Here is a 27,804-nt window from a genome sequence, read left to right as displayed (position 1 = left end):
GGGTTCAATTTTGGGATTACTGCCCCGAGAAATAAGGCCTCTGTATATGTGCTACCACTGAATTTCTGCCATGTACTCTAAATGTAGTTTTTCCTCAAACAGGGCTGGACTGAACTGGACTGCAATGAAGTTAGGTTCATTGCTGGATTGGTCATAGTAGTTACAACCTAATGGCTTTCCATCACATTAAGCAAGATTTTCAGCCCCAGTTTAATACTTCTGCGAAAATACAACACAGCATCAAACAGGTTTCTAATTTGTATGAGAAATCAGAATTTAATATGTTGTCAACAGATGAAATAATAAATGTAAATCCTGAAGTTCTGAGTTCTAAGTCTCAAAGCCACTCTGGGTCCCTGAGCAAAAGACCCTTAACACTGCTCCCTGGGCGCTGCACAATGGTAGCCCAAAGGGATGGGTTAAATGCAGAGATTGAATTTCAATGCTCTGTACTTGTGACAGTGTGATGATAATAAAAGATGGGAAGACAGAAAAGAAAAAAAATTGCCTGCTCATTTTAAATCACCTTATACCACATTTTCAACAAAAAACACAAATGGTGCCTCACTGTGAGGATGTAAGATAAATACTGATGCTTGGATTTAAAAGCGTTGTGTTTTGATTGACTGTAGAATTTGAATGCAATGTGTCCTAATATGTTATATATTTTTGGTGACTCCACAACTAGAGTCTCTGAGCGCCGTTAACCTATGCTGGCGTTTAGATGATGCTGACCCAATATTGTTAGGGGTTTGTAAGTTTTTTTGAAAATAACCAATGACTGAGGAGTATCACTCGTGAGTCTAGATCCGTGGCTCTGATAGGGCTGATCTATATGATGAAACAAGATTGTTGAGCCGTGATTGGCTAAACCTTCGTGACGTTTCAAACAACCAACGTTTCCATTGGTCTGCGATAGGTTAAACCGTAGAACATATTTTTGTTCCTGTGTCAACGTATAGAAAAAGAAAAAAAGCATCTTAATGACCTCCGAGAACAGACAGTCTTAATCTAAATTATTTATTAATTTAAAAAAAATTAAACAGAGGTTCTTTATATCTGAAACAAGCCATATATTCGTCGTCATTCTCGAAGATGGTAAGATAAATGACCGAGTCTGTTGCTAACTGTTAGCTGCTAGCTTGAACCGACATTTATTGATCGAAAGCTCTTTTGAGTATTCAGTTTGTGTTCTTAAAATGTTTGTCAACAATAGATAAACAATTGGTCTAGTTAATTTAATAGGTCACATTCCAACAAAAACAGTGGTTTATCGGCCGCTAACACTCGATTCTAACCATCCTAAGCTAGGTTTGTAATGCTAACCGTTTCTTTTAATTAACTTTATGAGATACTCACTACGATACCTTACAAAAAACTTACTTTTAAATATGAATTGTACTTTTTTTTTACTAAGCGAAACATTATTTACTCTTATGAACCGTCTGTCTTTACTGCTGGCATGATGGAAATGAATAACCAGCTAAGGTTTGATATGCTGAGGCGTTAAAGAAAATGGCCAAATCTAATAACAACATATTACACAGGGAAGAAATTTAATGAAAAAACTGTTATATTATTTTAATGCCAGACTAATCTGTACTGTTGTCAAGAGCTTAAAAAGTCAAAGGAGATATTTTATATAATTAGGGAAGAGCTTGACAAAAAAAACTTACCGTTTTAGGAACAATATCAGGATTAAGAACGTGGGATAGGATAATTCTACTGTTAATGTATTGTTTTAGTATTTAGTGTTATATTTGAAATGTACTACCTTCAGGAGAAATCTGTTAGATCTTCCCTTTCTATCATGCCATAGTCAGTTTATCATATTCTTTGTAACATAAGATGAACTTTGGATTAAGGTGTCTTGTGAACTTTTAATTAAATTTGGACAAATGAATCAGCAGCAGATCAGAAATGATTTTTGGGGTTTTGAGTGCAGTTAGTTCAGTCTCAGCTGTACAGTTTATTCAGAATGACCACAAAGAGGTTCTAGATGCTTTTTAACATAACCACAATAAATAACTCTAAATGTTAATCTGAATTTTGTATTCCTTACCACCAATTTCTTTGTGCTGGTAAACACATTTCTAATGGTGGTGTGTTATGTATATTTAAAATAATAATAATAATAAACTCATTTGCTTTCACTAGGTTTTATTTCATGTTTCATGAACAGGAATGTCTATATACAACCTTTTTTTTTTATTTCTGTTACAGTAATGCTTTTGCAGCCTTTAGTATTAGCCAATACTGATATGGACCTGATACAGTATCAGGACAAATCATAAATATTTGTTACCTATTATTGGTGTAAAAGGTTAGAAAAGGCTTGATCAATAAAAATTATATTACTGTACAAAGAATAGTCGGCATCGATGGATGAGAGACCTGACCAATTTTTCTTTTAAATATTCTACAATTGAAAAAATATATAGATATATTAATTAGCGAGAAGACTGGACACTTTACGATATACGTTTTAAACTCGGCTGCAATGTCTTCTTTGAAATTTAATTAAAAGTACCATTTCATAACATTTATTTAGTTAATTTCTTTAATTGACCTGTCGTTTTAACCCATCTTATTGTTTGCTAAATATTTTACCATCTCTCTCTTCAGAACTCTAATGTAGAGAATTTGCCCCCTCACGTTCTGCGCCTGGTCTACAAAGAAGTTTCAGCTTTGGCTGCAGACCCACCTGAGGGCATCAAGATCTACCCTAGTGAGGAAGACATAACTGAACTTCACACGTCTATCGAAGGACCAGGTAGAGTATTCATAGTATTCACATCCACTTCAACTCTTTCAAAATGTGTTATTTAATGACAAAGAACTAAAAAAATTAAATGTATCATCCATTGCACAGCATGGTGTCACTTAATTAATAATCAGGCTGGGCCAGTAGGTCATATTCAAAGGAAGCAGTCAATAGGGGTCTTGATAACTATTGGTAATCTATGAGTTGTGTTGTGCATGCCATAAACCAGGTTTTATAAAGGGGTAAAAAAAATAGCTTCTTCTTGAAAAAGCCAGTCCTGTTTGCAGTTTGGCACAAGCTCGTAGATGACATGGTAAACATCAGCATTTTGATGGTCTTTTAAAGGCTTTGTGCAGTAGGCAGCAGGCTACTAATTGTCCTCCAGATATAGTGTTTCATATGTACACCAAAACTAAAGCACAGTGGGGCAGCATCATGCTGCAGGGTGTTTTTCTTCAGCAGGGACATGAAAGCTAGTTGGAGTTAATATGCAGATATTATATTAAGTGTAAACCAGGGTTCTCATTAGGTTTTTTTGTGAATGGAAGAGGAATGGGGGTGGTTGATAGAGATTCAAAATAACTTATTTTTTCTTCTATGCTCTACCCATCTTTCTCCTTTCTTTTTGAGCTTCTTTCAGTTTTCCTCATGTGAGGATGGTCAGTTTATATCTCAATATGCTAAGTATCAGATTGACCAGGTGAGAACTTGCGCCGTTTCCCCTTGCAGCCGCAACAAATGATGCTGCGTTTTATAGGGTAGAGAAAAATACTTTGGTCCCGGGTCAGTTCAACTAGATATATCGGCTGTTGGGAATCATCTCAACCACTCCACCTGCCTTTGTTCCCCATCTTCTTCGTTTGCAAGCGCCCCTGACTCAGTGCAAGTCTGCTAGATGAGTATGACGGTGCAGAGACAGACAGGGGTGTGGGGTGGGTTGTTGTGTCTTTAGCGGGGCGAGCAAATCAAGGTCCTCAAACAATCAGGATTCTCATGTATGTGTGCGAACAGGATGGTCAATTTAAGGGATATTTTTATTTTGCGATGGGATAACGATGTTGTAGCTTTGAGTATTGATTAATATTGTCACAATGCTATATCAGCACAAATCATATACACTTTTATTACTCATTTTTCAGTGTGGAATATTATAAAAGGTTGATAAAGTGATATTATTATAATTATTAAAAAGAACAACTGTCAAAAACAATAAGTATGATAACAGCTAACTATTTTCTTATTAACCTTTGGGTTACATTAACATTAGATGGAGGAGGAGGGTTTCATTCAGCTTGCTAATATGTGTGATTTTAGATACAGGCCAATATATTCAGATATTCATTTTCTGTCTGGTATTAAATGTTGAATCTGGAGATCTAATTTCTGCAGCCATAAGGCTAATTAAATTTCAGTGTACACTGAAATGTAGAAATGGAAAGAACTCTGTTTTACAAAACTTGCAGTTAATGTTCAGAAACTCTGCCCCTAATCTGGCAAAGTTAATGCTACTTTGAAAAGGTACCTAGAAGTTCCAAACCATAAAGAAATGTAAAACTTAAAACGCTGGGAAAAGGCAGAACAAATTCAGGACAACAAAATGTACGCTGTGCCAAGATATCGGACAGAGTTCGATACTTCAGGGTAAAGATCTTCATTTCCTTTTTTTCTTTCTTTTTTTTTTTCTTTACGGTGTCCTGTCTGGCAATGTGGCAATAAGAATAATTGTCTTGATGCCAAAAAGAGCCCAACAGATTTTACTTTCACAAGTGTAGTAGTATTGCAATTGCCATATTGCTCCACTTGTTTCATGCATATAAATTGCTTTATTATACCGTATTTTCACGACCATAAGGCGCACCGTACTAAAAGGCGCAGTCTCAGTTATATGTCCCATTTCTGTATTTAACACACACATAAGGCGCACCGGACTATAGGGCGCGTTTTTTATATACAGGTACATGTCCTCTACTACCTTTAAATACCTCTACTGCGTATTTAAAAATACAGCGGGGGCAAAACTGAGTATGACTGTGCTTTATTCATGTATTTATTAAAAAGTATTAATCAAACCTGGCAGCTGGCCGTGAGACAGACACATCGCAGATGACACAGCGCTGTGGTCACTCCTAAATTAACTTAAAATCCTGAAACCTGCCGACGGAATATGTTCGCTTTTATGGGTGCCTGCAGTTTAAATTATTTAGATGAAAAACACCTGCCATCCACCGCGTGAACCTGGAGGCTGCCCAGCCTAGAGGCTGCTGATGAAAGGATTTCTCCTGTCGGCGCACCGCTGGTATGTGGGGGTCTGAGCGCCTCCGACAGAAATAGATAATCTGGATGAACTGACTGCAATTATTAAGTTTTCAGGTGGACTTTCTCACTTAAAAACATATTAAAACTACTTTATTCCCACTGATCACAGCAAATATAGCTGCAAGATTTAGATTATTTAGATGAAAAAACACCTGCCAGCCGCCGCGGTGAAGAGGAGGAGACCCGCCCAGAGGCTGCTGTTGAATTAAGTTTTCAGGTAGAAAAATAGAGCGGGAGCAAAACTGAGTATGATTGTGCTTTATTCATGTATTTATTACAAAGTATTAATCAAACCCATCAAAGTCATCATCCTCTGTTTCTGAATTAAACAGCTGCGCTAAATCAGACATGCCAATTTCCCCTTCTTCGCTGTCAGTCACTTTCCGTGCAGCGCAGCTCCTCAGAAATAATGCCGGCTTTTGCAAAAGCTTGAACAACAGAGCCAGCAGACACGTTAGTCCATCTACAATCCATCCGCAAACGGTGGCGTAACTTGCCCGGCGCTGCCTTCCACTTATCCTGAAACTGTGGTCTCTGTCTGTCATCCATCGCTCCCACGCCGCTCGCAGCCTTACTTTGAACGGCCGCTTCACACTGATGTCGAGCGGTTGAAGCTCCTTTGTCAGACCCCCCGGGATAACGGCGAGCACAGTATCCATTTGATTCACCTTTTTTTTTCACATCGGCTGTGAGATGGGCACGCAGCGATGGTGATGCGTGGAAAAAACCACCTGGTCTCCTCACATAGGCTACACCTCCCTCAGCTACGCTTTCATCATCTCCTCATCCATCCAGCCTTTTCCATTTGCCTTAATATCATATGTCATCAGAGCGCTGTGTCTGTCTCGCTGTCAGCTCCCAGATCAGCTTCTCTGATTGGTTGATGCGGCGCGTCCAGCAGCAAAACTTAAATTTTTCCATCTCGAGCAGCAGCAGCGCGTTGGCAGATGCTTAAACGCTCCTGCTGCTCAAAACGCGCTGCAGGACCTTTTGCTGCACCTATACGCGCGTCAACCATTTACTTTGCATGTAAACTCGCTGCTTCTGCTGCACCTGCTGGGTCCGGTTCACACCGATGTCGAGCGGTTGAACAGCGAGCACAGGGTTAATTTGTTTCCCCATGTTTTTCACATCAGCTGTGAGATGGGCATGCATGGAGTTACATATTAACAGCGATGGTGATGAGTGGAAAAAAAACACCTGGTCTCCTTACATTCAGCCACTCTTTCATCATCTCCTCAATGAGGTGGTCTCAAAAGTCGCAGTTACAACACACATAGGGCGCACCGCACCATAGGGCGCACTGCACATTTTGAGGGGAAAAAAAGACGTTTAAGTGCGCCTTATAGTCGTGAAAATACGGTAATTATGCAGGGAGTTTTACAGTTTATATGGACACTGCAATGTAAATAGAGCAGAAAAACAGAAGCAGAAAAGGAAAAAAGAAAAAAAAAAGAGAAATTAATTTCCTTTATTTGTGGTAGACTTTTTGTGCAGAACAGCAACACACAGTGATGACATTAGGCTGTTTATTATCTAAAAGAAAATGGCATTATTAATCTACTTCTATTTTTATCGTTTAAGGACTTAATGGGTGTTGTGAGTCAGAATACATGGATCAGCTGCAGTCAGTGGCCTCCATGCTTGTTTCTTTAACTAAGATGAGACATAGAATTAAACAAATATATTTCAATCCATCATATAGAACCTTCTCTGCACTCGCTTATTTGTTCAACAGGGATGCGAACAGTAATATTAGCATCCATGTATTGAATTGTATTAAGTCCTTAAAGGATAGCTGCACATGGGTGTAAACAGGTTTGCAGTGGTAGAGGTCTTGTGTAACATGTATATTATATATAATGCTTAATATTTCTAGGTGTTAAACTCGTATTTTACCGGCTTGTCTGAGATAAAGGTATTTGTTCATTTCATTTCTTCAAAGTAAAGCTGTGTGTTTTATAAGATGGTTATTGATAATTTTTTCAGTTTGTATGGCTGACGTGGTCTGTTAGTTTTATATTTATACATATATGATTTTTTTTCCACAGCTGCACTGCTGTAACCCTGTTTTTTACTTTTTTTTTGTGTGTTAAAAACATTGTACTGAAGGGGATTGGCAAAGTATTGATATTCATGCCTATGTAATGAATTCTTTATGCTCTGACAGAGGGAACACCATTTGCCGGCGGCATTTTCCGAATGCGACTGGTCCTCGGGAAGGACTTCCCTGCTGTTCCACCCAAGGGGTATTTCCTGACCAAGATTTTTCACCCAAACGTGGGTCACAAGGGGGAGATCTGTGTCAATGTGCTGAAGAGGGACTGGAAGGCAGAACTTGGCCTCAGACATGTCTTACTTGTAAGATTTACCTTTTAAGTTTTGTGTCTTGAATCTACTCAGTGTGATCTAAATGATTCTTAAACTGTTTTATTTGCCTCTTTTCTTTCCCCCAAAAGACCATCAAGTGTCTCCTCATCCATCCAAACCCTGAATCAGCTCTAAATGAGGAGGCCGGGCGCTTGCTTTTAGAGGATTATGCTGAGTACGAGTCTCGCGCCCGTCTGCTTACAGAAATTCACGCTATGGGTGGGCTGGGCGGGACCTCCGGTGCACCTCAGGACCCTAACGACGGCCCACAGCCAAAGAAGCACGCAGGTGACCCTACGAAAAGAGCGGGGCCCAGTGTGGCAGCTGTACCAGCAGCTCTGGGTAACGGAGCTAATGGCGCCAGTACCACCAGCAGCAACAGTAGTAGTAACATCAATAATGTAGCAGGGAAAAAGAAAGCAGATAAAAAGCGTGCGCTGAGACGACTTTAATACCTCAACAACATTTGTGTGTATGAGCGTGAGTGAGTGTAAATAAAAGTATTGAATTGTGTTGACAGAATTGTTAGTTCTTTTGCTCTGGCTCTTTCTAGACTGTCCCTGATGTACCTCTGTTTTGCCTCCAGTTTGCTTGATCCTAATCGCACTACAGGTTTGTTAATTGTTTCCATACCGAAGACACTATGAAAAGCATCTAAACAGATTTTTTGCAGCAGAATCATGCCGATCATCTATGTTCTTCCTTTGAGCCAGTCTGAATGAACATCACTTAAATATGGAATTTTTATGTCTATTAATGATACACGGTTCGTATTGTTTTGGACTTTAATCAGGTATTTTTCAAGTGTTTCTTGCTGCTGTGGTGGTACTGTGTACTGCACTGCATGCCTTGCTCTTGAGTCTGAACTAGGAGAGACTTTTCAAACTGCTCAAAGGACTTTTATGAAAAATTTGCTAAAACTGTTGCGATGAAGTAACTTTTGTAAGTTGTAATTTTCATATCATGGTCCAAATGTGGTGAAGGCATGGAAGAATTAACATTGGATTATAGGAAGTCTGTTGTTTCTTTAGTTTTTGAATAAAATATTTTCACTGTCCGGTGTTTTCCAATCTTTAAAAATATCCATATTTGGATGTACAGGTGCTGGTCATAAAATTAGAATATCATGAAAAAGTAGATTGATTTCAGTAATTCCATTTAAAAAGTGAAACTTGTATATTATATTCATACATTACATACAAACTCATATATTTCAGATGTTTATTTTGTTTAATTTTGATGATTACAAATGACAACAAATGAAAATCTCAAATTCATCATATCAGAAAATTAGAATATTACTGAAGACCAATAAAAACAAAGGATTTATAGAAATGTTGGCCAACTGAAAAGTATGAACATGAAAAGTATGAGCATGTACAGCACTCAGTATTTAGTTGGGCCTCCTTTGGCCTGTATTACTGCAGCAATGCGGCGTGGCATGGAGTCGATCAGTCTGTGGCACTGCTCAGGTGTTATGATAGCCCAGGTTGCTCTAATAGTGGCTTTTAGCTCTTCTGAATTGTTGGGTCTGGTGTATTGCATCTTCTTCTTCACAATACCCCATAGATTTTCTATGGGGTTAAGGTCAGGAGAGTTTGCTGGCCAATTAAGAACAGGGATACCATGGTCCTTCAATTAGTTAATTAGCTGATTAGAGTGTGGCACCAGGGGCCATCAATTTTGAACCTTTTCACAATATTCTAATTTTCTGATATGATGAATTTGAGATTTTCATTTGTTGTCATTTGTAATCATCAAAATTAAACAAAATAAACATCTGAAATATATGAGTTTGTATGTAATGTATGAATATAATATACAAGTTTCACTTTTTTAATGGAATTACTGAAATCAATCTACTTTTTCATGATATTCTAATTTTATGACCAGCACCTGTACATAAATGTTAGTCATTTAATGTCTATCCATATGAATTAGGACTGTGTTTTTGTTTAGAGTGGTCTGCTCTGATGGAATAATCATTATGAGGAGAAGACTAATTGCATCCACCCCTGCAAACCAGTCAGTGCAAGTGCACCCGGCAGTGCGTCTTTGGACCATAATAACGGGCTCCACCGGCCTCTGGCGCAGACATGCAGTAGCCCACACACCTGTGTAGAAATAGCAGCCTGCCATGCAGGTAATTATCAGGCCCTTCTTAGGTACCTGGGGCTTCACCTAACCCCCCCTACACACCCCCATCACCTCTATCAGCTGGTATACATCTCTTTTCAATGTTCTACTACAAACCTGGAGGTCCACACTTTTTATTTCATTTTTTTCTAATCAAGAGCAATACTGTAAGTTGGGTAATTCAATTGTTTCAGTACCGTGACTCACCCTGTTGGCCTGATAATTAAAATATGGAAATTATAGAATATTTCCATTAATTTCTTTTTTTTTTTTTTAGCATCTGATGATTTTGAATTCAACATCCTCTGCGTCTTTTTCAACCAGTCGTTGTTATTTCGAGGCTATCCCTGTGCCCATCGCTTGCTGACAGAAAGCCGAGCTGTCGGGCTGCAGCTCGGTCTAATTGACAGTTTCGTTCACGCTCCAGAGTTAAAGCTTTTGCGCCAGTCCTCTCCCCGCACCTCACCCGCTTTCATCGCTTTCATAATTGCCACCAACATAATGACACAGTTGCCGTGGCAACCGTGCCTCTCTGCGTCTCTTTTCTTCCTCTGCCGCGCGCGCACACACAAGAAAATAACACAAACACACTATCTGGATACGGAAGATTGAATCTGTACATTCTATTTTAATAGAATTGTTCTGTATATATAAAAGTTGAATTTGTTCTGCGATAAAATTATATATGATAAACTGCAAAAAAAAAAAAAATCTGTAATTCCTAATGTGTAATCTAGGTAACTATAGGTCACTTAGTTTTATAAAAGGTGACTAAATGGGGATGAACACCAGTTGAATGGGCCTGTTCTCAGTCAGCATCAAGCAGCCAGGAGTCGGGTCTGATGGTTGATCAGTCAGACGGACCAATCACAGCGCTCCGCCACTGACGGACTTCCATGAGGCCAGGCGCAGTTAGTTAGACACACAAACCAGATCAACCAGCGTCAGTCAGTCCGTCTCCTCAAATTGCTTAAGTTAATTTTACACTTTTGCCTCTTTTTCCTGGGAAATCTATTTTGATTTGCGATGCGGGGTTAAACTAAATTGAAACATGTTTGAGAAAATCTGAGAATATAATTTTTTTTATTTATTTTCTTGCCTACCTCTGGATTATCAATACGCCCGATGAAGGAGGAAATAATCTAAGATCGGAAGTGCTTTACAAAAAAAAAAAAAAAAAAACTTGAAACAGGTGGCACATCTAGCAGCAGCGGTTCAGTCTGTCCTCATCATTTTCTGCCAAGATAACAGGCTGCCATCAGAGAAGCGCTGAGATGTACAGTGCGCAGGCTCTCCACAGCATCAAACCCCAGAGCAGCGCACAGGTAAGACACGACATTATTCACCTTTTTATGCCTGCAACATCACTGAACGATTTAATAATTATTATTATTAAGAAAAACATCTGGATACTTTCACCGTCTTTGCATGTGTATGGAAATGTAAGTTTGTTATCTGCGTCTTTTTTGTCTGTCAAATAAAAACATTTAGGTAAAAGGTGCGCCACACTGTCGCATCTTTATATTCGCTTTTATTATAGAGCGTCTTATTAGTAGTTTTAGTGCATTAATAGGCAATACTGCGGCGTTATGGACATTTTAAAACCATTCATAAGACGCACACACATGCGCGGATCCACCCCCGCACTTTTATCCTGTGCTGAATACATGCAAGTCATGTCCATACAAGTTGGGACTTATTAACCTAATGAAAGATGGAGAGGTGTCTGAGGAGCGGGGTGTCCAGTTCAGTCGCCTGGTGATGCACAGGCGTTGCGCAGCACGCATTCACCAATAAAGCCTTCCTTCATCCGCGGATGTCACTGTCATTAAACGTCTCTCAGATGCACAGTGATAGCATGTGGGATGTTTTCACTCACTGACACCACAGTCATCTCTGTGAGTATAAAGAATAGAAAAGATAATATTAAAAAAAAGTGGCCATTTTGTTTCATTCCCAACAAACACCTGTTGAGATTGCATGCTTTGACTCGCTCATGTTTTTTTTTTCTGCAGTGGATCCCAATTTGCTTTGCTGCAGTTTAAACCTGATTTTTGTTTCTGTACTGTTGTAGCGTGGAAGTGGGGAGTGGGTTGGGTGGGGGGTCATCCTCAACAATGTGAATGTATGTGCAACCCACAACCTTTGCTTCCCAATCTAGACCTCAAGGAAGGAAGGAGTCATTTTGCTGGAAAATTAAAAACAGGAAAAGACTTGAGGTTTTGCTCAAATGTAGGTGCATTAAAAAAGAAAATCAAAAAATCTGCTGCTGCAAATCTCTTCATTATGTGCTCTGACGCAAATTGAATTGCAGAGACAATGTGATCATGTCATATGCATCATTTGGTTATGAAGGAGATGGACAGATGTGACTTTAGGGTGAGAGTATGATTATAATTTATCTTACTAATAGGTGTAGATCTGAATTTGCATCCTTTCCCCCCACCTTCCAATCCCTCCTTCACTCACACACAGACAGAGCTGTATTGCTATTCTGAGAGAGTTAGCTGCCTCAACCCACGCACAGAATCTGAGAAAGAGAAAGGCAGAATGAGGGAGAAAGAGGGAAAGGAAGGAGCAGGAGGAATGAAATGAGAGCCGCAAGGACTCTACATTGAGGTTTGCAGAATGCAGACTGAATCCTTCATATGCAGGTTCAGATTGTATCACTTTTGAGTGTTCTAACAGAAGCTGGTGTACAGTACACCTCTTATTAGCACTCTCCTCCTTGCGTGTGGCATGGACTTGCATTAGCAGATCTGTTTGGTGGTGTTTGTGTGATGTGCTGTGTTGTATTGGTAAGTGCTGGGAGAAATGTACTTGATTCTGTGCCACCCACACACCGCCCTCCCACTCATGGTCGTCTCTGCATCTATACCTCTGGCTCTTCCCGCTCGCCACATTCTCCTTGCTCGTTTAAATCCCTACCCTGCATTTATCTCTCTGCACTCCATCACCGTTTTTTTTTTTTTTCAGAAGATCCACTTGTTCTGCAAATCAAACAAGCACACTAATGTGCAAACCACACTCTGACACAATTTATGCAAGCAATCACATCCAAACAAGCTAAGCGCAGACAAGGGCTGAGAAAGATGTACAGGATACAGAGGTTATGGCCCTCTGGCCTGATATGCAGTTTAAGTGGAAAATCCACTCATGATTTCTTTTATACCTTCAAATCGCAATAGATTAGTCGGTAGGAATCTTACACTTTTTCTTCAATCATATGAAAACCTCCTTACTTAAAAAAAATAAAATAATAATGGTATCTAATCTGGAAATATATCTTATCCATATCAAAATCTGTCCAACAATGTTATAATAATTATATGTCAGGCCTGTGTGTGGAGATTATACTAAATCACTGAAATATACCAAAAACAAATGCATGCAGCATGTCCAATTTTTTTTTTGTTTTCGATTTTTGAAGCCATCAATACTCTGTTCCTTTGCCTGCTGTAAAAACTCATCTTTTTGCGGTCTGTTTATGAAAATTTAACACAATCCTCAGAGTTCGGAGTTTATTGGTTAGCTACTCCGTTTGAATTGATTCCAGCTACATAAACAACTAAAAAAAATGCATTTATATATAAATGTTTATGGTGATTGGATATCCTACGTCACAGGTGTCAAAGTCGTTCCAGAAAGGGCCGTGTGGCTGCTGGTTTTCTTTCCACCCAAGCAGTAGCACACCAGACTCCATTCATCTCATCAAGGTGAGTCTAGTCTTAACCTGATGACTTGATAGGATGAATGGAGGAGTCTGGTGTGCTACTGCTTGGGTGGAAAGAAAACCAGCAGCCACACGGCCCTTTCTGGAACGACTTTGACACCCCTGTCCTACGTAGTTAGCAGATATTAAACATCTGCACTTTCACAGAAATGTTGCTAAGCTCCAGCTTTCTTAGTAGAATAACATCATTATTACTCTATGTCATTTCTTCTGGTGAATAATGGACTTAACCTGACTCCGCCAGATGTATTTGCTCCGCATATCGATCTGCGAGTGAAACCTTGAAAGCTCGCGAGATCAGGGTGGTCTCACGAGGCTATAATGGCCTCACATGATGAATTCGCTGAGTCTGTTTTATACAGTTTCCTCTTTGCTCGACTTACTTTGGATTGACAAGTAGAAGCTAATGAGGCGGACATTCAACTGGCCAGAAGGCTCAACCAGTAAGCTTTTTTGCTTGGTATCAAAATGTAAGACATTAATAATTTAGATGGGAGTGGTTTTAAGTCTAAACAAGGAGGTAAAATTGGGCATTAACCTGACTTCCTATAAGCCAGATGATCACTAAGAGAATTTAAACAGCCATAATCAACCTATTCAGTTTTAAAGTATCTTTACCATGGCTCAGCTTAAAAATAAGCAACAAACGTCAATCTCTTGTGAAATTTTAGAAATTGATATTTACCAATGTAATATTTCTCTATTAATGTACATGTGTATATTTTGACTTGATTTAAGTTATTAAATTTTGCTAAATTTGGATGGCCGTCCAACTGGCTGTTAGCCTCAGGCCACTCTAGGCTTTATAGAGCCAGCAGCATAAACCAAATAAGGAGTGTGCAACAGATTTTATAGTCTCTTATGAAACTGAAGATGTTTAATAACTTAACTTTGAAAGTTAGGTATTTCAATTGTTAAAGATAGGCTCTGTGTAAGCACCCTGGTGCTCTATCTTTCTGGTTCTTTTCCCTGAAAAGAGATCACTCGGGACAAACTCTTTAAATAACATTTCATAACTTATATGTACACTATATTGCCAAAAGTATTTGCTCACCCATCCAAATTATTGGAATCAGGTGTTCCAATCACTTCCATGGCCACAGGTGTATAAATTCAAGCACCTAGGCATGCAGACTGTTTTTACAAACATTTGTGAAAGAATGGGTCGCTCTCAGGAGCTCAGTGAATTCCAGCGTGGAACTGTGATAGGATGCCACCTGTGCAACAAATCCAGTCGTGAAATTTCCTCGCTCCTAAATATTCCACAGTCAACTGTCAGCTGTATTATAAGAAAATGGAAGTGTTTGGGAACGACAGCAACTCAGCCACGAAGTGGTAGGCCACGTAAACTGACGGAGCGGGGTCAGCGGATGCTGAAGCGCATAGTGCGAAGAGGTCGCCAACTTTCTGCAGAGTCAATCACTACAGACCTCCAAACTTCATGTGGCCTTCAGATTAGCTCAAGAACAGTGCGCAGAGAGCTTCATGGAATGGGTTTCCATGGTCGAGCAGCTGCATCCAAGCCATACATCACCAAGTGCAATGCAAAGCGTCGGATGCGGTGGTGTAAAGCACGCCGCCACTGGACTCTAGAGCAGTGGAGACGCGTTCTCTGGAGTGACGAATCGCGCTTCTCCATCTGGCAATCTGATGGACGGGTCTGGGTTTGGCGGTTGCCAGGAGAACGGTACTTGTCTGACTGCATTGTGCCAAGTGTAAAGTTTGGTGGAGGGGGGATTATGGTGTGGGGTTGTTTTTCAGGAGCTGGGCTTGGCCCCTTACTTCCAGTGAAAGGAACTCTGAATGCTTCAGCATACCAAGACATTTTGGACAATTCCATGCTCCCAACTTTGTGGGAACAGTTTGGAGCTGGCCCCTTCCTCTTCCAACATGACTGTGCACCAGTGCACAAAGCAAGGTCCATAAAGACATGGATGACAGAGTCTGGTGTGGATGAACTTGACTGGCCTGCACAGAGTCCTGACCTCAACCCGATAGAACACCTTTGGGATGAATTAGAGCGGAGACTGAGAGCCAGGCCTTCTCGTCCAACATCAGTGTGCGACCTCACAAATGCGCTTCTGGAAGAATGGTCAAAAATTCCCATAAACACACTCCTAAACCTTGTGGACAGCCTTCCCAGAAGAGTTGAAGCTGTTCTAGCTGCAAAGGGTGGACCGACGTCATATTGAACCCTATGGATTAGGAACGGGATGTCACTTAAGCTCATATGTGAGTCAAGGCAGGTGAGCAAATACTTTTGGCAATATAGTGTATCAAATAACCAGGAGACATGACGTCAGGTTTTGATAGAAATTGTAATCTTACTCAGATCAGAGAAATTGCTTAGAATATACAGAATGTCAGCTGCTCACCCCCAGGCTCACCTCACAGAAGGTGGCCCTAATTAATAGTTAAAAAGGCATTTTATACATCTCCAGTCTGCCACATCATCATATTTTACATCATGCTTCATTTTTATTAAAATAGGACACCGCTTTCATTCCATCTCTAAATCTTTGCCACATACAAAATGAAGATTATAACTGTATCTCCAGACAGAAGAACTGTCCTAATTAGATTAAAAACGCAGTTCTGACGCGCAACAGGCAGCCCATACCAGGGTGTAATAAACTCACACATCTTCAATGATAATTATCCTAACATAATGTTTTCAATTTGTGTGGTCTTATTTACTAAAATCTATAGAAACTGTGGGTCATTCTGATTATTGTTAGCCTAGCACCACATTTATGCTGTTTGTATGCAAACTAGATTTTACCTTTTATTTCGAACTGTCATGTCTTTAAACCTTACTTGTACCTTTGGATCTGTTTGGGGTTGAGATTTTGGTACATTATACATATGTAAAACACAGCACTGGAAAAACCTCTGATAAGCAAAAACTATTGAGGCCACCAAAGCCTTCTGCTCTGGTTGATTTTTTTGTAACTTTTTTTTTTCTTTCATTGTGTTACATGTTGCAGGTCTGATTGCCAGCTTCTTAACCCAAAGAGTGTTCTGGAAATCAAAGCCTCAAAAGAAGAAAACAAGAGAATCCCCTACCTGCCTTCTCAAAGAACTGTATTGGGACAATAGCTACTGGACTAACATCTGCTTTGGTCTCTTTTTATTCCTCGAATAAACCCTCCTAAAAAGGCTAGAGGACCATGTAAGTGAAAGAAGTGGAGCCCTCAGTGATTTCAGCATTCTGTCTCCTCCATCTGTGCCTACATTCTCTGCTACAGATAGGGACGTTTTGATAATTACATATAATTATAATTTCTGTGGGAGACAGATCTGCCTCTGTCTATTATGGCCAACACCTTCAGTACAATAACTTCACACATTTACATATCTGCCAACAAAAGTGATATTCTTTAAACCCCCCGGGGATAAATCAGGAATAATTCTGCTCCGATTGACATGTCACATGCAAAAGCAATTTGCCATTCATCTGATATCTAATAAGGGATACATCTGAGTGACAAGGGGGATTTTTTTCCCCTTTTCCTGCCACAGAAATCTGGCTGAAAATCATGGCATTTAGGTCTTTTTGCTGCGTGTTTTACAGGCCAGGAATCATTCTTCTGCTTCATGGTTGTTCATAATTTTATTTCCACCTTCTAGCACATAAGCAGAGCCTTCCTCATTATCACCCACAGTTTGGTCACAGTAACAGCCTGTGCCAGGCGATTGCTGACCAAACCAATCCCAATGGAATTCTCCAGAATAAATTATAATAGACAACATTGATCCAAACTGCAGGCACCCAGATTAGGGGACTGTTTGAAAAGCAAAAACATCCCTACATTTTTATAGCATTGTCCTAACAGTTGTTTTCCTTGTCTACAAAATAATTGTTGAATAAATAACACGGCAGTTTGCGCTACTTGCTAGAAGATGAAGAATACAGACATATCACTTCCTGTCAACTGTTTATCCAGTGCCAGAGTCAGCCGACGAATGTCCTGGGATGTCATGTTTTTCTAATTAAATTTGTTATTAATTTTCAAAGGACCTTTGTGGCCAGAAACTGGAATTGAATCCAACAGGGTATTTTAAAAAGAAATGAGAATAAACCTATAAAGCTTTGGGGCGTCTTTTATTAAACCTGGTAAAAGCAGTTTTATCATAATTATCATTAAATCTTTCAACCCAAACAGTCTCACACATAAATTGACAGAAACTCATGATGTATCTCTGATGTCCTTGGCTATACATTTAATTCTTTACATGGCCTTTTAGTGAGTTAAACTGGAAAAGGGAATAAAGCTGTGTAACTGCATTGAGTCAACAACAGAAAATAGGTGTCTTAGTCATGTAAAAATGACGCCCACCACCTATCTCCGAATCCTCGCCGTCTCCCTGCTTTCCCTGTTCGCTGCCCCACTTACCAGCGCAGTGGAGACGTCTTCGTACCCCCCTCCTCAGCATGTAGACCGCTCAGGGAGACCATTCACTGAGCAGCCAGACACAGACTCCAGCTCCTCCCTCTTGCTACTTGCCATCCAGGCCAATGCCAGGCCGGCTGCTCTCCGAAGCAGACCCAAAGCACCTGAGGAACCTCAAGACACCTCAGAGGTAGTTCTGGAGCCCCTTCCAAAACCACTGGCCCAAGTGATGTTTCCTAAGAATGCAACCTCCTCAGAGGGCCTAGGAGATCATTTTCAAGCAGCTCACATCCCTCCTCGTATTATGGATGGATGGACAGATGTATGTTGGGGTTACTATGATGTGATGGGACACTTTGACAATGCTTTCAACTGCTCTAAAGACTCCTTCATCTACTGCTGTGGAACATGCCACTACCGCTTCTGCTGTCCAGATCGAACTCGCAGGCTGGAGCAGGACATCTGTAAAAACTACATCTCTCCAGACTGGGCCAAGCCACAGACAGATCCCATGATATTACCGGAGGAGCTGAGTCCAGACCCAGACTATGACCCTCTGAAGCAGCAGAGCCACAACACGGGATTCGTCATTGGTGGCGTTATTGTGTTTATGGTAGCTGTCGCCGTGGGCATCAAGGTGGTTTTCAATAAGGTACAACAGGAGGCCAACCAAAGGGACCTGAATATGCCCAGGTAAGGCTTTCACATCCTAGCATTTCATCACTTCTAACTGTTGGATCTGTTGCTATATCCTATGCATGGTTTCTCATTAAATAAGTGTTTTCAAGACTTGATTCGAGGTGTTAAACAATGCTGTTAGTCACTGCCTTAAACACAGTAAAACTCATTACCTTGAGTAAAAGCACCAGGGCTCTATGGTATTAAGGTATCTTTTTTAGGAACATAACATTTTTTGGCATAAAAAAACAAAACATTATTTGATTTTATTTACAACAGAAAGAAAGAATTATACCCAAAATTTGGTCGTAACTAAATACATTTATTCAGTCACATTTATTTGACGTAAGAAGAAGTTAACTTTTAGGAGTACTTTTACTTTACCATTCTTTTTACTTTTATTTTTATTTTTTACTTTTTCTCAAACAATATTCCTGCGAAAGCATTGCTACTTGTACTTGAGTAAAATTTCCGGTAAGTCTTCTTCAGTCCAAATGTGTTATTTTGTAATAATGTTATTTTTTTGTAATTTATTTTTTTAAATTCATTTGAAATATACAAACTGAATAAGTGTCTATCGCTTTAAATAACATGTTATGAGCCAACACTTCCTCATCTTTGAGGAGCCATATTAACTAATGCTTTTTTACTTTTAAAGGTATATGTTAGGGTTGTTAAGTTTCCCCAACTTTAACCTATAAAGAACTAAACAAAGACAGTGTAAGATTTTTCCTGACCTGGCTTTGCAAAGGGAAAATACACAGAGCTTTGGGATCTCGCACTTTCGTCTTGCTCCACGCTTGCAGGCTTATTTATTGAGCAGTCAGCACATTACAACAGCAGGTGTAAGTTGCGATTACACAACCTCTTAGACCATAGCATGAACTTTTAAGATAGGTAACATGTCTGGTTTCAGTATACTCTGAAACCAGACATGAACTGGGGTCATGAACTTCCCTTTCTGTGCTTCTCAAATGAAAAACAGGAACTTCTGTGCTTCATTCTCGCAAAACATTTGACCGTCTTATGACTTGCATAAACTATTTCCACTGAAGACAGTACCATAGAAAAACAAATGATTTAAAAGCAATATAAAAGATATAAATGAATAAAATTATAAAAACAACAGAAATCATAATAACTCCAACAGTATAGTGGAGGATTTTTGGGAATTTTTGAAAAAATGCACAACCCTGTACCCGCTCCCGAGAGGGAATGTCTATTAAAAACTTGCGAGCTTGCACAAGCCCATTTCCCCCGGTGCACGCTCTGTTTACAAGTTGCTGTTTGCATCGCTCACTTTTCAAAAGAAGATTTGCAATTTTTCCACTATGTCAGATTCACCACCTGTAAGTGAATATGGGAAGGAGCACATAGGACGGCCTTACGTAAACATATCACTGGAATGATTGACAATTAGGAGGATCACTTATTTTGATGATCCACTGGCAAAAGAAAATCCTCCACTTTACATTTAAGTAATTTGTTTCATGCTTATGTTCTATTTGCTAGTTTTGCATGAGTAAAAAAAAAAACTTCTGCCACTAAGATGTTATAAAATGTTTATTACTATTAGAATGTTGTGTATTACATTGATTTACATTTTTATATATTTTGTATATGAATGCAAAATCTATAGAAATGTAGCAATTAATTAGTTTATTTTTATTTCTGTTTATTTTACATTTATAGTAAACCCCAAAAAGTTCCTGCACACTATGATTTATTAACATAGCGTTTCGGTTGGTATTACCCTCATCAGACAATATTGGACAGTTCTGCTATGTCTGTCCGATACAGGTCATACTAACTGAAAAGATGCATAAATACTTTACAGAGAGTGATACAGTAAGCAGGAATGTTTTTGGAAATCTGTGGCGTTCCCCACCCCTTGGGCTACATCCTCTTCCTACGCACCTGTGCTTTTAGGGGTGCTAAGATTTTGCATTCAGATTTATAGTATAGGAAAAAATCTATATATTTTTAGATTATTGCATTTGATTCATACAATAAGATATATATGGAGTAATAATAATCATTATTTAAATTTTTTTCATAATTCATGGAAAAGGGAAAATATTTCTATTTTTTATATGATAGAGTAACTATACAGCAGGTTTTTTTAAATTGTCATTGAAAACATTTAAATTTTTTAATTTTTATTTTAATCTATGCTATAAAAATGCTTAACCTCATTTAATTTGGTGCCAGTTCAATTTCATAAGATCTTTTTCTTTTTTTAGGTTAATTGTTGAGTAACACTAGAGTTTAATTAGCTGATGTTAAGCTGGTTAATTAGTTGAGCTATTTGCTATGGTAGCCAGACAAGCATGCATTTTGTTATCAACTCCAGTTTAAAGCTTTATACCTTATAGTGCTGAATTAGTATGAAGTACAGCAGTTCATTTATGGCCAACTCCAACTCCCTCGTATTCCTCCAGAGCTCTGGTTGACATGCTGCGGCACCAGTCGAGCCCAGTCCAGCAAGATGAAAGAAATAACAGCGTGGCTCTGACTGTACCCGACGGACAGGGGACACTGGGAAGACCCCCGAAAAACCTCTACGGCCCGGGAGTGCCCAGCAAGGACAACAGATGTAAGAGTTTTTTTTTTTTTTTTTTCAGAAGAGAGAGCTTGTTCTCTATGTAAAGGGTACTGGTTTGTTGGTTTTCTCTCTTTTGTGCCCCACCACTAAGAAATCTTTATGATTAGAGGGGACACAAAAATCCCAGGTGGTGTTATGTTTAGAAATGATTGCTCAAGCAACTTTTTCTGTCTTACACAGTTAAATGAACATGCATCAGGAGGATTTTATGTAAATATCTTGGTGGATACGTGTGCCGACTTTTTTTGTTAAACCACCAATCATCTTCCAACTGCTTGACATCCATTTTGTGAGCTGATTACCTTATTTTTCTCTGACTTACAGTGGGCAATCTGCAGCACAATTTCATCCACTCATCAGGCTCCAGCCCCAAACACACAGCAACTATCGGTAAGGCAGCTGCTCAAATCAGGGCATGTAAATCACACGCAATCACCCCAGATTCTTCATTTGCTCCATTCACCTAGGATTTAAGCTCAGATGTAAGGCCCATTCATTTAGACAATAACAATGATTATCACAGCTCCAGTTGCTCGTGTCGGTGCTGAAAGCAAGTTGAAAACCAGTTTTCTTTTTCCCAAGTGAATGTTAGCAGATTCTCACCGTGCAAGCATGCAGCGCACTTACATACAGAGGAGCCAATCTCATTAAACACACAGACGTTTTCTCCCTGTGGTTTTTGCAGAACGCACCCCTCGGATGAACAATGCTCAGCTGGCAGCTGGAGGCACCCTGCTTTCCAGTAAACACAACAACACCAAATCCCAGCCTTCCTTCCACCACTCCCTACACAACCTGGCTCAACTGCCACCTTCCTACGAGAGTGCCACAAAGCCCGAGCTCAACAGATACTCCTCTCTCAAACGCCTAGGTCAGTATTGTGATCTTCCTCAAATTAAACACCTTCTCACTCCCCTTACAGTGTTGTTTCTGTAGATGCTTCATAACCATTTCAGCAGGGAGATACTGTCGAGACAGAATCCATTACTATGGGGCTTTATTTTAGCAGTTGAGATTTAGTGCCAGGCAAAAAAAATATTTGCACCCCTTGATCTCTTTCATACGTGGCCCCGTTACAACTGGTGCATATTTTTAATGATCTTTAAGGGGATTTGCAATACAGTAAAACATATCGTATATAACTGTGAAGTATAAGGAAAATGCTTTGAATGAAAATTACAAAAATGTAGAGTTGATTTCATTGTTTGTAGTAGTATCAACTTCACAAATATAGTTGTAACTCCTATGTGGAATGTCTTTACCAGCTTTGCACGTCTAAAGATTGAAATATTTGCCCTTGTATTCAGAATAGCTGAAGCTCAGTCGCACAGTATGGAGAGACAAAAAATGACAGAAATTTTCAATTGGATTGAGGTCATGAATTCTACTAGGTCATCTTAGCAACATATTATGCCTCAATCTAAACTATTCCAATACACCTCTGGTTGTATTTTTTCAGGTCAATGTCCAATCTCAGGTACTTGTAGGTTTTCCTCCTGTTTGTATCTTTCCTGTTCCAATAGCATCCCGGATGGATGATGCAGTCAATACTTTATTTCAGAGGAGAGATGTTTTGGCCTGAGATAGTTTGCAGACTTCATTTTCTATTATACACCATTTTTGAATGTAGTCCTTCCGTTTTGGTCTAATCTGATAGTAGAAGATATTTCCACATTTCCGTCTTGTCACAGACTGCAAAGAGGACTTCTCGTGGCCTTGTTTTAACAATGGCTTTCTTCTTTCAACCGTATCAGCAGCCAGATTTATGGAGCACACAGCTGATTCCTGTCCTGTCCTAACAGTTTTGCATAGACTATGATCTGTCCAGAACAGACTTTGTTCTTGCTACTTCAGTTAATCAATCTGCTTACTCCTCACCCACGTTGCCTACTGATGGTGGTCAGAGGGCCCATTGGCACCTGTGTATGGCAGCCTAGCTTTTGCCAGTGAGCCCCAGGGTAGCTGTGACCATAGTGTAGCAAGCCACCATCAATGTGTGCAGGAATGGGGGATTGTAGTGTAATCTCTACACTCTTCGTTTTAGGTGGAAAGGAGTCATTTGACATGTTAGAAGTGGTGCTTTGCAAAGCTTGGGATATTTTTTAATGAATTAAACCCTGCCTTAAAGATATGAACAATCTTTCTGGTGTGGTCCCTGATTTTCAGCTGTATATGTGATATGGGCTTTACTGAATTTGCAGTTGCTCAAAGAGAAACTGGAAAATTGGCACAAGTGAAGAAACAGGAAAAAAAACATAACGCCAATAAACTACAATTTTACTGATCCATTAGTTCTGCAAAACAGTTTTCTATAACTTTTATAAATGCACTGAGAAGGGGAGTAGGCGTCCCCTTGTGTTGAGTAGGCATCCCCTGCTTGTTGCTAATAATATACCCATTAGCTAATACGCTTCATACAGGACAGCACTGCATTTTATCACTATCAAGGATTGAATTCCCTTCTTTTAATTGTTTGGTGGGGTACTGTAGCAAGAAAAGGGGTTGAAATGGTCTTTATGAAAGTGTTTGCTCAATGATGGTCTTTAAAAAGCCTTTGAGTGCTTTACAGAAATGTTTTCATTGCAAAGTTTGACTCTTTAATAATCACTGTTTATAGTGATGAACTGGATTTTATTTAGGAGTTTGATTTAGAAAACATAAATACTCTGAACACTGTAGTTATAACATGACAAAAAGAAAAAAATCTCAGAAGGTTTGAATAATTTGCAAAGCAATGTAAATAATTACATAACCTATTTTTTGGCTTTCAGAGAAAGGACTTGATGAGTACTCATCTGGTTACTGCACGACCAAACGCAGACCCCATACAGCTCAGCCAGCCCTCCAGTCCTCTCAACACCACCTTCACTGGGGTGGAGACTACACTCTGAGCGGTAGAGGAACCCTTCCTAGGCACGCAGTTCGTCCCTGGATCCCACCACCCCCCTCTGGCATGCCTGCCTCTCCCACTCCCAATCCTTACCCTCTGGATCCTCCTGAGCCCCAGTACAATCCCAACTACGACACTTTGTCCAAGCCTCCAAGGAAAGTAAAGTCTACCGACCAGCTGCTGAACATGGGCGATGTACCAGGCAACACTGGGACCCTGTCTCGACTGGCTAAGAACCAGCAACACCAGTACCACAAAGCCATGGCTGCCTCCAACAAGAATTCCAACATGCAAACCCTGACCAGGAAGACACAGGACAGACAGGAAAGACAAGAGAGACAGGAGCGACAGGATAGGATGCTCATGTCCCCTGACCACTTGGAGGACAGAATGGGAGTCGGCGGGATGGGAGTCGTCGATCCCTACGCTCATACAGGAACTGGCATTGTCCCCACACTGCCGCGCCAGCAGAAGGCCCAGTCCCAGCAGAACGTGTGCGCTACGCCTTCCCTTGACCGGCACCACATGATCAAGATGAACTCCCACCCCACGTCTGGGAGGGAGCAGGAGAGGAGCACGGGCATGACGAGTCACGTGAGCAGCGGCGTGGGCTGGTCAGGAGAGATGCCCGGAGCCGGAGCTGGGGTAGTCATGGGAACAGGAACGCTGGGGGGCCACAGCGCCAGGAGGATGGCTTTTGCAGCAAAAAGGCAGAACACCATTGAGCAGCTACACTTCATACCAGGAGGGGGTGGTGGGGGGTCTGCAGGAAGCTCAGGAGGCAGCCAGGGAATCAGGACGGGGAGTAAGAATGAAGTGACAGTGTAAGGTCTGTACCTAGAGTAAGGAAAAAAGCCCTTAGACAAAAGGGAATAGATCACCCTTCTGCATTTAACTATTAGATACAAGTACAACAAATAAAACTAGAAGTATACAGTAGTAACAGTAACATGTGTTTAGGCTATTCAAATTAGTTTTATCTTGTAATCAAATTAGATTAAATATGACTACTTATAAAGCTAAAAGTGTAGGTGGAGACACCTTTGTGATAGCCTACATCAGCCATATTTTGTAACCGATTTTTGCCATATCGACATATACAGCTGTGCCATTACACGTAGAAGGACTGACTGGACTGGTGAAACAGAACCAATAGAGGAGTTGTTCATGATTTAATTTTTATATATATATATATATATATATATATATATATATATATAGAAATATATATATATATATCTATGTATGTTTTTAAAGAAGTACTCAGGAGCCATATTAGATAAAGAGAATGAGACAAATTATGGTTTATCGAAGCAGAGGACTTCTGAAGACAGATCCAACTACCTTGACTGATGTCGACAACTTATACTGAGGAACCAGATCAGTCTCAAAGACCATTGTGCCTGCATGGTAAAAGATTTTGGATGTTTTACATTCTGCTGAACAAGACCTCATCCAGACCCAGGGAGACTGGACTGTGCTTCTTGCTTCCTGATTATTGATGGAGAGGCTGTTTTCCAGCATTATGTTTAAACTGAGGAAGGACCCTAAATTACCAATCCAACACCCGGGTTGCCTAATTTTTCCACGTGACCTTAGATTTCAAATCATACAGGGAAGCTGATCTACAAGGTCATATAAACTCATTTTCAGGGTCTGAGGGTTCCCCTGGTGTTTCCAATTACAGACCAGGCCCTACCAAAAAATATCCAGAGCCATCTGTTTTAAAATTACCCCAAAAATAAGAGATAACACTACAGCATGTGTTCAATTTACCTTCAGAGAGGCAGATCGCTGTGTGATACATTTGCATACAAAAAGCACAGAGGTTGCACTTACAACTGTCCTTCAAAGCCATCTTTTTGGAAACGTTCACCCTGGAAGCGGGATTGACAATCACTATTTAGATATTACCATGAATGATACCCGCCAGTGATGTTTTGGACAGTCAAAGGATTGGTTTTGGAGCAAGGCGGTGAGAAAACAACCTTGGGTGGTTAGGAAGCCCTTCACATCTTCAAGACAAAGAACTTGTTGTATCATAATGTACTTCAGCCAGTATAAGTTAGAAAAAAACAAACAAAAAACATCATAAAAAGGTAGAAAAAAAATCATCAATAACAACGCTTATCAATACTAAGGGCTATCCTATCCTATATACTGTAGTATGTGATATCTGTGGTCCATATAAAAATGCTCTCTCTTTCTATCGATTTTGTGTTGATATTGTCATGACGTATCAAGTATTCATGTGTAGGAAAGAAACAACAACAAAGAAAAAAAAAAACACAAAACAAGAGCAATTTAAGCACAGTTCCAAGAAAAACACAGAGACAAAACTTTGCACAAACCAGTCCCCTGATATTTGCACCAGACACGAGCACACTCTGTGTCGTGTCCTCAAGGTTTACATTCAGCACGAGCTCGGCCGTGAGCGCGACTGATCTACGGGAGAGGATAATGCACCGAGAGAGGATTTATTTTTTGCTCCTTATTTTTTATTTAATTTTACTTTTTTTCTATCAAGAGAAATCAGAGGTATTAATGTGGGTGAAGGAAGGAACGTTTCGGGTAGAGGATGCAAAATGCTGAAAACAGAAACACACGACTCCATTGGGACAATCTTCCTATACACAGTGCTTGATGTAGTTGTTATAAATTTGATGGAGTGTTATTATTAATAATTATTATAACTGTTATGGTTATTATTAACAATTATCTTATGATATGTGATGTTCTTTTACTTGGTGAGACTTTTAAGTGTTTATTGTTTTTTAATGACTTTACTTTTTCATGACTAGTTGATTTAGTTACTTATTTTTTTCCTCGTCATTAAGATTTAGAGATGACTCTAAACTTTGTTGCATGCCAGCTCCATTTAACTGAGAGGCATTGACAGAGCATGCCTGGCATTTCTCAAGGGTCGTCAATGCTTCGAATGGCCAACCCTCCAGCTGTATGTACCGTGCCTAGACATCAGCCTTATGACTTCTTTGTCTCAAGTGATTACTAAGGGTTTCCATTTGGGTACAAAAACATATATTCAGAAGTTCTGGAGCCTTTCTAGCTAGATGAAAGAGTTTGGAAGCAGTTTTCTTCTGCAGCAGCCTGACTGGCTAACTTAATGCGGGCTGTACGCACAAAACCCTACGATGCCATAATATATGTATGGTCAGATGAATGTTTATTACAGAGGTTGAAAGCTAGAGGTCCAAACAGAAACCCGAAAGCTTTGAGGTTCAGTTTCTTTTTTTTCAGGGAAATAGGACAGACGATGTACAATTTGTATTTGATCTTTAGAAAAAAAATGGAGCCACAAAAAGGTCTGTAGCAAAGTCTGTAATAACTCACAAGCCATATCCATTAAGAACTCATCATCACGATTTTATAAATGGTTAATCTAATTTGTGCAAGTATTGTATTTTGTATAGCTAGTACAATCAGAATTTTTGAGTGATCGCTTTAACATTAATTTGAGGATACAAAAAAAAAACCCCTCCGTGTTAGTATATAATGAACTGTACAGTGCCAAACTCATAACATTTTGTTGTCTTTTTATTCTCATAGCATCCTTGTTCGTTAAAGGGGTTATTTCTTTTCATCACAAAGAAGAGCAAAATGTGCAGGCAGGTATACTGACAAGCTTGTTTTGTTTGAGGGGAAATGAATGAATATGGTGTACATTTTTACCATGATAAATTCATTTAGAGGGGAAGATGCATAAAGGCTACTGTAGATGGACATGGAGAGTGTCTAGTAGAGAAGATTAATGGATTTATTTTCATGCTGATAGATTTAAATACAAAACCCTTTTTCTTATTGTTGAATGCATTGATTCCCTTGGATACGACAGTGACAAAGAATTTGTAAAATAAAGTTGGTGGGAAAAAGGCTTTGTCCGTTTTTTTAATGTAGCAT

At 39.7% G+C, this 27,804-nt stretch overlaps 2 protein-coding genes across 4 annotated transcripts; both read left to right on the top strand.

Annotated features, from left to right (window-relative positions):
• The first annotated feature begins 928 nt into the window (after window positions 1-928).
• ube2s (ubiquitin-conjugating enzyme E2S) lies at window positions 929-8,507 on the top strand. The gene is made up of 4 exons (XM_038284558.1): window positions 929-1,098; window positions 2,626-2,773; window positions 7,251-7,441; window positions 7,540-8,507. Exons 1-4 carry the CDS (start codon window positions 1,096-1,098, stop codon window positions 7,900-7,902), a joined length of 705 nt encoding a protein of 234 aa, XP_038140486.1. The 5' UTR covers window positions 929-1,095; the 3' UTR covers window positions 7,903-8,507.
• Window positions 8,508-10,403: 1,896 nt separating this feature from the next.
• On the top strand, window positions 10,404-27,778 carry LOC119783054 (protein shisa-7). Of its 3 annotated transcripts, none has more exons than XM_038284345.1 (6): window positions 10,404-10,911; window positions 16,307-18,406; window positions 20,833-20,987; window positions 21,321-21,386; window positions 21,682-21,867; window positions 23,768-27,778. In XM_038284345.1, exons 2-6 carry the CDS (start codon window positions 17,649-17,651, stop codon window positions 24,712-24,714), a joined length of 2,112 nt encoding a protein of 703 aa, XP_038140273.1. In that variant the 5' UTR covers window positions 10,404-10,911; window positions 16,307-17,648; the 3' UTR covers window positions 24,715-27,778. The 3 variants fall into 3 exon arrangements, with proteins under 3 accessions (XP_038140273.1, XP_038140274.1, XP_038140275.1); XM_038284346.1 differs by lacking the exon at window positions 10,404-10,911 and adding an exon at window positions 13,662-13,762; XM_038284347.1 differs by lacking the exon at window positions 10,404-10,911 and adding an exon at window positions 13,681-13,789.
• The last annotated feature ends 26 nt before the right edge of the window (window positions 27,779-27,804 follow it).

The sequence above is a fragment of the Cyprinodon tularosa genome, unplaced genomic scaffold (assembly GCF_016077235.1).
Source record: "Cyprinodon tularosa strain WSP-4 unplaced genomic scaffold, ASM1607723v1 ctg2, whole genome shotgun sequence".
Lineage (NCBI taxonomy): Eukaryota > Metazoa > Chordata > Actinopteri > Cyprinodontiformes > Cyprinodontidae > Cyprinodon > Cyprinodon tularosa.
This window is presented reverse-complemented; position numbering and strand designations above follow the sequence as displayed.

Excerpts from the sequence above, each read along its gene's own strand:
- LOC119783054 (XM_038284345.1), top strand. The coding sequence starts at position 17,649 with ATGACGCCCACCACCTATCTCCGAATCCTCGCCGTCTCCCTGCTTTCC. Across the intron at positions 18,407-20,832 it reads AGGGACCTGAATATGCCCAG|AGCTCTGGTTGACATGCTGC; the intron begins GTAAGGCTTTCA and ends GTATTCCTCCAG. Across the intron at positions 20,988-21,320 it reads GCCCAGCAAGGACAACAGAT|TGGGCAATCTGCAGCACAAT; the intron begins GTAAGAGTTTTT and ends TCTGACTTACAG.
- ube2s (XM_038284558.1), top strand. Across the intron at positions 2,774-7,250 it reads CACGTCTATCGAAGGACCAG|AGGGAACACCATTTGCCGGC; the intron begins GTAGAGTATTCA and ends ATGCTCTGACAG. Across the intron at positions 7,442-7,539 it reads GCCTCAGACATGTCTTACTT|ACCATCAAGTGTCTCCTCAT; the intron begins GTAAGATTTACC and ends TTCCCCCAAAAG.